General features: G+C 36.7%; 1 protein-coding gene across 1 annotated transcript; it reads right to left on the reverse strand.

The window, feature by feature from the left end:
- Positions 1-1,197: 1,197 nt before the first annotated feature.
- LOC144229636 (olfactory receptor 4C6-like) lies at positions 1,198-2,127 on the reverse strand. The gene has a single exon (XM_077761728.1). It carries the CDS (start codon positions 2,125-2,127, stop codon positions 1,198-1,200), a length of 930 nt encoding a protein of 309 aa, XP_077617854.1.
- Between the last annotated feature and the right edge of the window lie 10,424 nt (positions 2,128-12,551).

The following is a 12,551-nucleotide window of genomic DNA, read 5'->3' on the forward strand; positions in this document are numbered from 1 at the left end:
ACAGATGCTGATAGATTGGTAGGTATAGGCACAAGTCTGTGGAAGTGTTCTTATGTCCTAATTGTTCTCAGTGAAATAGGAAGCAAGTTCATCTAATGTTTCCCAATATATTTGATGCCTGAAATAGAAGCACCATTTTACCCTAGTTTGTTATGCCTTTGCATCATGAATAAGACTGAATTTTTTCAATTCTAATATAGAGATAATCAAATGAGATTTACAAGCTAACATTAGTAACAGCAGTTTCCTATAAAAAAAAAGTAGTAAGATCAATATTTGTTTCAGATGTTAGGGTTTAAAAAGTCAGGCATTGAGCTCCTAAATAATATGTTTAGTGAGTAAAGGTATTTAACATGAATTAATTTGGGGAACCCATAGGGCAGATACAAGAAGAAATTTGTGAAATCTGACAGGTAATAATTTCAGCACAAATGGTAAGAACAACTCTTACCTTTGTAATAGAAGATGTAGGCTTTGGACCTACTTTTGACACTGGGAAAATTACCATACACATTATAAATATGTAAGGCTAGGTATAGCATTATGACCCTTCCAGTTCTTTAATTCTATAATTAAAATAGAAAAATTATCATCCTAAGTTTTTTAGACAAGTTATTATGCTGTCACAAGCTTCTTCTTCCTTTTGGACATGAGGCAAGGTCAAGAAATGTGAAGTGAATCCAGGAATGAAAAGGTAGAGAGTAACTGAGGGGAGAATGACTAGGGAGAGTTGTCAGGACAGACTTATCTAAGGTTGTGGGAGTTCATCTGAAAATGGAAAAAAATGAGATGGAGCCCACCAAGCTAAATCTCTAGAAAACACAATTCCAATTCCAGCAGTGAACAGGATACAAACAAACAAAGGCCCTGAACTGGAATTTGAATTATTGAAAACCAGTCTTGAATTATTAAAAAAAAACAAAAAACAAAAAACAAAACAAAACAAAAAAACAACAACAAAAAACAGGTTTGAAAACAAAAAGGAAAAAGAGTGGCCAGAGTCTTGTAAGAAAAGTGATGGAGCACAAAATGGACTGGAGAGGTAGGAGGTAGGGTAATTGTAGTATCTTAATATGATTTGCATACTTCAAAGATGCCATTGGCTGCTGTGTGCCCATTGGATTGGGATGAATGGTGGGGGAGAGGGGCGCAAGACCTCATTGTCCTTGTAGAAAAGATTTTTCCTTAGCATGTAAGCTAGTGACACCCCAGGGATGCTCGTTTCATGCACAGTTTCCTCATGGCATTTTTCACCTCTGCGTTCCTCAATGTGTAGATCAAGGGGTTTAACATGGGTGCAACAATAGTAAAGGATACGGCCATTGCTTTGTCTATGGGGTAAGTGGCCACAGGCCGCACGTACAGGAAAGTGCAAGGCACGAAGAACAAGACGACCACAGTGAGGTGAGAGCCACAGGTGGAGAGGGCTTTGCGCCGCCCTGCGGAGCTGCCAGACTTCAGGGAACAGAGGATGACCCCATAGGAAGCCATGAGGATAAGGAAGATGGTCACACACATCACCCCACTGTTGAGGATGACTAAGAGACCCAGGGTGTGGGTGTCCGTGCAGGCAAGTTTCAGCAATGGAAACAAATCACACATAAAGTGATCGATGACATTGGGACCACAGAAGGGTATCTGATACATGAAGAGAAGCTGTATTCCTGCGTGGATAAACCCCCCCACGTAGGCCCCGCCCAGTAGCAGGCAGCACACCCGAGGGCTCATGACGCTCATGTAGTGCAGAGGCTTACAGATGGCCACGTAGCGGTCATAGGCCATGACGATGAGAAGGATGATCCCCACACCCCCAAAGAAATGCTCCGCAAAGAGCTGGGTCATGCAGCCTTCGAAGGAGATGGTAGTGCTCTCGGAGAAGGAGTCCACAATCGTCTTGGGGGCAATGACGGAAGAGTAGGTGACATCCATGAGGGACAAGGAAGTAAGGAAAAAATACATAGGTGATCTCAGGCTCTGACTCGTGATCACGGTTACCACAATGAGTAGGTTTCCCAAAACCGTGGACACATACATGATTAGAAACATAGCAGAGAGCATTTTCCGCAGCTCTGGGTTCTCTGTAATGCCCAAAAGAATGAATTCAGTCACATTGCTTGGATTCTCCATTTAGTATGGGCTGATATAAGCACACTGCAGTGTGCTTGAAAATCTACAAAAGAATATTCTTTTCATTTAGTAATCACTGAGTGTGCTGGATAATTTTTTCACTGTGTCCTGTACCTTCTTGACCTACTTTTTTCTCCAGCCACTGACAACAGCAGCCAACTGCTAACAGGATGATAGCCTGACAATAGCTCCATCTTATGGACCCCTCCAACAAGACCTTCACTCCCCAGTACATCTCTTGTTTTCTGTCCCATTATTTGTTGCTTGAGACACTTGGAACACCCCACTTCATCATTCTGGTGCATACTCATACCTGGAAGTGTGAAGGGATCAACATACTTTAAAGAAATCCTAGACCATTAATAAATAGAAGTCAGTGAATAAATGATAACCAGTTTAACACAATCTTGGATTAACTTTTCTTCCTTCCCTATTTCACTCACATCATTCACTGCCTCTGGTCTATTTTCCAGAATAGACCACCTACATACGAGCCCGTCTCTCAGCCTCTGATCTTTGGTAACTTCAAGCTAGGAAGCTAACATTCATTTATCACTAGACATACTCAACAACCAAGAATACATATATTCTCATTCATTTCTTCCATATATTCTTTGAGCACTTAGAATGAACTTGTTGACAGGCTACAAGCTAGGTCATATCCCAAGGACTCCCCACTTATTATAAACTATACTCTTTCGATGTACATGTCATCTTCTCAAATTGGACTATTATTACATATTGCAAATATTCAATGAATCCCTACTATGTCTCAGGCAGTAGAATACCCTACAATACATTCGCTTCATCTCAGAGATAAAATATGGAGGCTTAAAACAATAGAAAAAAGGGTGCCTGGGTAGCTCAGTTGGTTAGGCATCTGACTTCTGCTTGGGTCATGATCTCTTGGTTTGTGGGTTCGAGCCCCATGTTGGGCTCTGTGCTGACAGTTCAGTCTGGAGCCTACTTCAGATTCTGTGTCTCCCTCTCTCTCTCTGCCCCTTCCCCACTCATGCTCTGTTTCTCTCTGTCTCAAAAATAAGTAAACAGAAAATAATTTTTTAAAAGAGTATGAAAGAATGACACTAAGTTCCCATGGTTAGAAAACACTGAAACCAAATTCAAATCCAGCTTTTCCTGGATCAAAATCAATAGTAGCAGCAAACAATGTTGCTTCTCTTAAAATTCTATCAAGTGCTGGATATGGTAGAGACATTTGCTTCATGATATAATTTAGTATCATAACAAACCAGTGAGATAAACTTATGCTTCCTGTGCTCATTTTACTAAATAAATCCTACAGTAAAATTCAACAACAAATTCGATGACAATTCTACCATAAAGAACATGTTCTAATTATATATATAATCCAACCCTGAAACTAGAAATTACAACCAATTAACTTTAACTAATATTCTATGACTCTAATAATTTTCCAGATATGCTGATTAAAGAAAATAAAACTGTGTCTCTTTCACTGCCCAAAGAAGACCCAGATCCAACTTAGCGGATACCATCCCTGCACATGAGCCTGTACCAGTAAAAATTATTTCTTCCATTTTTCCTTGTGAAGGAGTGCCCCCAGATGAAACAAAGAATTTTAAAGAATAATCAAAATATCAGTAAATGAATTCATTTATTTTTTTAATCACTATGTGCCAGCAAGGTGCTTGGTCTGTTACATACATTATTGAAATTATTTTTCATATCACAAGAGATGGGTGCTATCACAAATCCCATCTTGAGGATGTGGAAACTGATGTTTGGAGTCAGTAAGCATCTCATCTAAAATGAGTGAGTATTATGAATCTGTGCAATCTCCTTTGAAACACAAGCTCTTACCCATTACACCATTGCTATTGAAGGAATCAACAGTAGCTTCAGTCAGCTATATACAAGTGTTACTACAACCAAATGATACAGTAGAAGCACTGTTCCAATAGCAATCTTCTCTTTGTTATGAATACTTAAGTGGAGGCTGCCTGCCACTTGATAGGAATATGTTAGAGACCTATCATGTTAATTTTATCTCCCTATGTGGATGCTTAAGGATAGCTAATTTATTCTATTTCCATAAATGTCTAATGCTGTGCCGTGTACACACTAGTTGTTTAATTAAATTTAATTAAATCCATGAAATTGGATTCAACCAAGGAAGACAGCATCCAAGGAAAATGCCAAAGCAATACTGATGCCTGTCTTGCCTCCAGAAATGAGAGAGTGCCATTGTCCGAGCCAGGCTGCAATCCTTCTGGCATCTAAGCTCATATATCGCATCTTTCAGCTTTCTCATTTCTACTCCTAGACCTACATTAGCCAAAACCAAGAGTGGAGCCCTACCTTCGATTTCCAGTTCAGTGTTGAATCACCACCTTCTGATCCTCTCTGTAATAATGCCTTCTTTTTCCAGTATTCCTTTGGAATACCTTGGCTAAAAGACCGTTCATACAAAGAAATGAAGAACTGCATTTCTTCAATTCTCTAATGATTACCTAGACAGTAGATATTCTCATTCCATAACATGTCCAAAAATGTGAAGGATAGAGGAGGTGTCCTACCCTTAAAGAGGAAGACAGAATGAGTACTCCTGAAACAATGCATGTACAATATAAGTTCCAGAGGGAAATTATCAGTCTGATCTATAGATTTCAAAGAAGATTGATCTAAGCCTTGACACGAGAACTTAGAAACTTCTAAATTTTAAATAAAGAAATTCAACAAGAGAACAGCATGACTAAGGCATGAAGAAAGGAAAAACATAACTTATGTAGCCAAAATATGTGAAATTCGACATCATAAAAACCCACATTTCATTCTGGACCTTCCAGGGATATAATTAACTAGAAGTTACACACTGTCTTTAAATCTCAGTTGTTGTTTTTTTCAGAGTTGTTGTATTAAACATAATACAACAAGTTCCTAGCATTACACTTTAGGTTTAGATATTTACATTTATAAATATTAAAATGTGATAAAATATTAAATTAAATTATAGATTAAATGTTTATTAAATATTTATTATAATGCTTGTTATATTTTTGGTGTCTCATAAAACTTAGTTACATACACTCCTACTAACCTAGTTACGAGATGCCTTGAGTAGGTGTGCTCAGCAAAAGTGGAGTTCAGTTGGAATTAGGTAGTAAGAGTATAAAGACCTATGTAAAATTCCTGATTTCCCACACTATGGCCAGTTCTCACTTCTGAGTACATAAAAATAGACCAGACAACTTCTCTGTGCCTCATTTCCATTTTCTATAAAGCGGGAAGGTAATGTTACCTATCCCAAAAGGTTGTTGTAAGGACTAAATGATTTTGTAACTGTAAAGGGCTTAGATCAGCATCTCTATTTCTTTTCCTAGAAGGATGAGAAGGATGCTGACCTCAAACTATTTTAAAACAGATTCTCTGCTTTTGGATTACGTGTTTAGCCAGGCTTCTAGTAAATGCTATTAGATCTTATTAGAAGTATACATATGCTTCTACTAAATGTTCAGTTTAATTTTTATAAATTACGTAAGTAAGACATAGCCCTTGGAAAATATTTCATATGGAGAGATAGAGTGATAGAAAGCTTAAAGTCAAAGGACCACGCCCAAGCATAAGCCTATTGGACCCTCTATTAATAGTTTGGTGAACTCTCTTCAGATGTGCATTCGTATGTAGGAATATTGTATGTGCACATTTATGAATTTTACTCTAATAAAAGCATATAAATTATAACAATATTCTTGACACTTTAATTTAACAGTTTGAACATTATTTGTTAGCAGTTATGAGTGTTTCATGGTTGTACTACAATTCATGTAACCAGTTTGTTTTTGCCTGACATTTGTGCTATTTTTAGAATTCTGTCCTATACCCAATGATGCAATGGGCATCACTTTATAGACGTTTTTACTTCCTGGTTTGAATATTTCTCTTGGAGAAATTCCTAGAAATGTCATCACCCAGATCAAAAACTATGCATACGTTAAACTTCAATTGATTCTGTAACTTTGGTCTCTTTAAATCTTGAATATACACATCAATAGAGTATGAAAGAGTAGGTTTTCCCACAGCTTTACTCACACTGAATATTATCAATCTTGATTATATTAACCAAGTGATAAAGTAAAAAAAATAATACATTACTTTAATTCACATTTAATCATTCATTCATGGAATTTCATCAATGACCTAAACAATAAATATATTATTGGTCTCCAAATGAAGGCGAAGTAAATTTACTACATAAATGTATGCACTGTGATATTAGTGTAGCACGTATTTTGCTAGTACTTGATACATGTTTTCTCATTTAATTCTCACATCTGGCTATGTTTAGACATATTTTATGGCTGAGAAAAAGCAGAATAATTAACTTGCTTATGCCTCTATAGTTAATAAGTGATAGAACCCGTATTTGAATCCAAGAAGCCAACTTTATGGCTGACTCATGCTTATAAGTGTGTGAATTTCTTACGGAGTCAAATAATTTCTTCAGTAAAATCCTGAACCACTAGAAGGTGATAGCAATGCATTTATGGATTTCCCTGAGTTGTCATTTTTAACAAGCAATCAATAGCCCTGCATTTCTCAGAATATCTGTACCCAGAACATATGCATCATCAATAGAATGTCTCTAAGAGCTTTAAAGGATTATTTTTGTCAGCAAATCTTCCTAATTCATTTTGCTTTCCTTGGGAGATGAATGGAGATGAAATTATGTACAATAGCACCTCTATGGGTTGGAAATTACTAAACCATTGTAGATACAAAACTTGATGTTCTCTAGGGATGTTTCCAGAAGGATGGGTCTGAATCCCTGAACAACTGTCTTGATTTCACAACCCCATTCCTGAGCAAATCATCAGCATCACCTTCAGTACCAACACCAACACCCTGCTGTGGGCAGAGCTGCTCACATATAAATGTGTGTGTGTTTATATAAATATATCTTTATATAAATATATATTTAAATCTAATTCTTTACATAAAAAACGAAAGCTGAAAATTTGAAGTATCATTAACTAAAACAGGAAGAAAAACACCATGTAAGTTCTTTCTCAAAGGTGATTAGTGGGAAAATAAAGGCTAAAAACAGTTGGTACAAGAAGAAAGCAGAAACATATGTACTATATATATGTATATGTATGTATGCTTGTGCACGCACACACACACACACACAGTTGCATGAAAAAAGGAAACATAAAAATCTCTCTAAAACCAATCTAGATATACCAGCTATTCCTGTTCCTCCCCTTCCTCAGAGCACATCCCTAAAACACAAACACACTCTGATGGTTGCTAATCTCACAACTTGGATTAGGCAGACACTTAAATTTTGATAATTTGCAAAAGGAGATTAAAGTAAATCCTGCAAAAAGTGTTGATAGCTCAAGGCGCTCCATCCTGAAGCCACAATTTGTGTGTATAGACAAAACTGTTGAACTACTGACACATTTTAAGTATTATTGTATAGGTGTATAAAGTGATTCAATCATTTCAGCAATTTCAAAGTAGTAGTTCAAATTGAGAAGAACATGTTTAATACTCAAGGAACTTGTTGAAGTCACCTTCAGTACTCGAACTGATGTCATCCTTGTGACCCTTGTGACCTCCTGATGGTTCTAGAAGGTAGAGGGCAGAGATTGTACAAGTAAATTTTCCAGGATAATGTCAGGGTAACCAAAGTTCTGGCCCCATCCAGGATGTACTTACATGAACTTTCATCTACAAAAGAGCTGCCAATCATGACCTATTAGAATTTCCACTTAGCAGATCAAAGTATACAGGCAAGTAAATCAGAACATGCGCTACAGACAAATCATCTAATCATTTCATGGGGAGCCATTTCTATAGGACCAGACTTTCTAATTATTTTGGAAGAAAGATTTACAACAGATGCTCTAATTGTCCAAGAATTTAAATGGGAAACAACCCTTGTAGATGGCAGAGAAATTTAAATGTCATCTAAATAAGAAAAGTTACAAAAAAAAAAAAAGACAGCTAAGCTACGTACAAAATCATTCATGGAACTGTGCCTGCCATTTGGTTGTATTTTGAGCTTAATTTGTAAAGAGTTTCCAGTCCACATCTTAGAAGAAACACTGTTAATAATAAGATGTTCTCCTCCGGGTAATAGAAGATAAAAGAGGGCAGAGTGCCATTTTCAAATGGCACAGAATTTCCAAGTGTGCAGACTTGCGTCATTCTGGTTGCATCCCCTTGAGATTGTGTCTCTATTGACTGAAGAGCTAATCACCATACCAATGAATTCCTATCCACCCCTGCAAAGATCCATTTTTCCCAGGGGCAGAACTTCACTGGAACCAGGCCAGGCTGATGCTCCACAAACACAACACCAGATCCTGGTATTAACCATTCAATTATCTGCTCTGCAAGAAATCTCTCTTCTTCAATAACAGAATGCCCATGCAAAAGTCCATCTGCATAATAACCTACATGAAGAAAAGTCAATATACACCTAGCAAATCTGGGAAACAAACTTTTCCATTACTTAGTTTGGTGTCCCCTTCATCTTTTAAGACTCTTTTTAAACTTGTGTTACACCTAACTGCAGGACAGTTGTCATTATTAAGGATTTTCAAAAATATACTTCAGCCAGAAAAAATAAGGACTCAATTCTTTCTCACTCCATAACAATAGTATTCTCAAATAAAGTGTTTTCAATTTAGAAATATTTGGGATGATAGCCTTCATTCCTTTTCCACCTTCAATAGTTAAAAATATCAATATGCTACATTAACAACATAGTACATAGAATACAACAGTCACCTGAGGAAGTCTCCAGAAAAGGAAGAGTCTCTCAGTTTTACCAAATGTGATCCACACAGGTGATGGGTCACCTTCTGTACTTGGATTATTTTCACTAACATCCTAGAATTACTCCATGTTCTTAGCTAACCATTTTTTTTTCATTACTGCCCTCCTATGGCCCTGTTTTAGACATTCTAATCACCCTCATTAAAATTTTAACACCATAGATATATTATCCATGTATATACCTTATGTATATCTGTGCTTCATATATAAAAACAGTAAGATATTTTTATCCCCCAAGAAATTATTTTTACCTAACTGAGAGAAGTATACTGTACCCATTGCAAAAGCATGTGTCAGAATAGCCTACTTATAAAAAGAAAGGTGGGGAGCTCTGTGTGGCTCAGTCAGGTAAGCATCTAACTCTTCAATTTGGCTCAGGTCATGATCTCAGAGTCATGAGATTGAGCCCCATGTTGGGCTCCATGCTGGGTGTGGAGCCTGTTAAGACTCTCTGTTTCTCTTCTTCTGCCACTCCCCCATTCACACTCTAATGCTCTTTCTCTCTCAAAAGAATAATAATAAAATGAAAATATAAAGAAAGGGGTGAGAGGAAATAATGTGGTTAAATGTGAGCGTGACTGAAATTCTAGCTATGCTCCAAACAAGTACACATATCTATATCCAATATCCAGTTCTTCTCTTCTGCACCACCCCCTTAATATAATGCTTTTCATCATACTTATTACAGTTTTCATTCATTTGTTAACTTGCTTATTAACCATCTGCCCCCCACTGGAATTTAAGTTCCACACAAACACAACCTGTTTGTATTAGTCAACATAGCCCCCAGAACTATGTGGCACACTGTGGACATTAAATAGTATTTTTTTTTAAATAAATGAAGTGAGAGTTTCCTAAACTTAGTTGATTTTGGAGTAATTTTTCAAGTAATAAATATTAACACTATGGAACAGCAATAGTAAAAGCCCCATAGAAACAACAGTTAGTGCTTCAAAGCACTACCCTCATGCCCAGACTATCAGTCTCCTCAATGATTGAATCACTTGTTTTTCCCTCAAACATCTCTCTCACCCATATGTCATTCACTGTCTTTCAAAGGCAACCATTTGAATTTCATTTCCTGAGTCCACTACATCCCACTTTTCATAATGTCCACGAAGGGAAATACATCTGTGGATATGAGATCATCAAGTAGTTTTTCTTGGACACGAGAAGAATGAAGAGAGTACAAGTAGCCTGGGAATCAGGGCTCAGGGGAAAGCTGAAGGGGAGAAAGTGACCCCCAAATATGGAAAAAAATAAGGCCTCAAGGACAATCTTCACAATGTGGCCAATGAGCAGTTCTGTGTTTTAGTATTTTCACATCATGCTAGCAAGGAGTAATGTGAAGTTGGAAGAGTAGAGGAGGCAGAACCTGAAAGTCTTGATGTTCACACTTAACCCTTACTGAATCTCATTCTTTGTTGTATAAATGGTGTAAAGACCTATCTAATAAAACTTTTTACATTAAGACACTTACAACATGTAAAGCACTATCAAAATGTGTGTGTCACAGTTGGTCTTCAACAAGAGTTATCTCACTCCCCTCACTTACTGCCTAATATTTTCACTGAATTAAAAGTCCACATAAGCCAAAGTATCCTTGTACAACAGATCCAACCATTATGTATCTTATTAATTTTTCAAAGTGAATATACTTCTTTCCTCCTCTGCTGTTTTAAGTATCAGAAATAATCAGAGGGCATTTGGCCTTTATGAATCTTGATGATGAGATTCTTTGCAAAGGATTATCTTAACATTCCTTCAGATTATTCACAAGCCAGCAAGACTCCCTCAAGTCTGAGAACATCAGACTATCTTACAGTTCTACTTTCAGGTCTTAATGCCTTCCAAGTTTGCTGTTGACAATTTATAATCTGTGTCTCTATAATCTTCTCACATGGTATAGCTCTAAGACACAATCATTGACTATAGCATCCCTCTCCCAATTTCCCCTTTCGTCTCAACGTAGAAACATTTACTCAATACTTTCCCTATCCTTACCTACCCCTGGCTTACCCTTATCTCCTATCTAATTGTCAAAATGAACCACATATTATTTGGTCTGGATTCTGTTGAAGTGCTTAATTCTCATCAGCAATTGCAAACTTGATCCCTTTTAATAGATTGAGTGTTGTTATATCATCTTTCAGGCCAAGACTTTGTGGGAAAAGGCTCTATGTCTTACGATTTGAGACAACCATGCACAAACTAGGACACACAGTCCTAGTACATGTTTTGGCATTACTGTGCGCTTGAATTGAGATACGACTCCAGATGGCCAGTGAGTTTGAGAAAGGGACATTTGTGAGAAGTAACACAAGTTGGACTGTTATAGTCAGAGAAGCTTTGTTTTGTAAAGTTTTATGTAGTAATGGAGTATGACCTGACAGAATCCATGTGCCCAGAGAAGGGCTATTGCTTAAATAGATCTCCATATGTGAGACAAGGCTACAACAAATTTGACACCATCTTTCTTGAAGCACAAGGTGAATCATCAAGAGTGCAGAAACGTTTCTTATCTATCGACATAAATACTTCAGACAATTCTGTTTTTTTAGAAAAAATGAGGACTGAGATCTGGAAGACCTGGATTCACGTTTTTCAGCTGAAACTTGCAGACATGTGACCTGAGGCAAGTAAATTAGTAAACCTCTCTTGTCACCAATTTGTTTCTCTGTAAAATGAGGACAGTAATATTGGAACTACCAAGATTGTATGTGGATTAATCACCTGAGATGAATATGCTTGATAAGTAATAAAATGCTCATTCAATATAAATGAATGTATTACACCTCCAGAACAAAACCTAATCATATGCCCTTTTGTTGAGGTTAAATAAAACAATATTTACTGCTGCTGCTTCAAATGGCTCAAGTCTCGGTAAGGAAAAAGAAAATGTTTCCTTTATAGTAAATAAATAAATAAATTTAAAAAACTGTGAGTCATAAGAGCATTTTTAAAGATAAGACCAAATTGAGAGTAATTTCAACATTTCTGGCTTATTTTTTTTGCCAGAAAAAGACCCCCTAAACTAAAGATAGGTTATGAATTATTCTCTTCATTTCGTGGGTGTCTTCCCTTTTGCCTTTGGTACATTCATAGGGCTAAAAACAAATCAGCAGTAATTTTTTCACTCCCCACCTGTCCCCTCCACATATATCTACCTAAGAATTTCTATCTTCTGTTTGATTCACCAAAGGTGAAGCAAAAAACAAAAAGCAATAACAACAAAAACAGTCCTATGGAAAAAACGATTTAATCCAAGTAACATATGCACGAAAAGTTTAGTAAAGTAACAGTAAGACTCTGGAGATAAACATACTCTAGAAAAACCAAACTTGGGATTTACAGTTGTTCTTTCCATTGCATATCTTGAATCTATGAACACTCAGGCTTTGGTAAAGTACATTAAAAACTATTAAAAGTACCTATTAAACGGCCTAGCCACTAGTGAATGGTAAATAAATATTACTACGTGGGACTTTTTTTTCTGTCAGTGATCTGCAAAATTTATTGATTCTCTTTCATACTTTATGACAGATACAATCCTTCCTGTTTACATACACCACCACTTCCTTGGCATTATAAACAGC

Source organism: Crocuta crocuta, unplaced genomic scaffold, assembly GCF_008692635.1.
Source record: "Crocuta crocuta isolate KB4526 unplaced genomic scaffold, BGI_CrCroc_1.0 scaffold391, whole genome shotgun sequence".
Taxonomy (NCBI): Eukaryota; Metazoa; Chordata; class Mammalia; order Carnivora; family Hyaenidae; genus Crocuta; species Crocuta crocuta.

What these genes read in the sequence shown, in the direction of transcription:
- LOC144229636 (XM_077761728.1), bottom strand. Translation starts at nt 2,127, where the DNA reads ATGGAGAATCCAAGCAATGTGACTGAATTCATTCTTTTGGGCATTACA.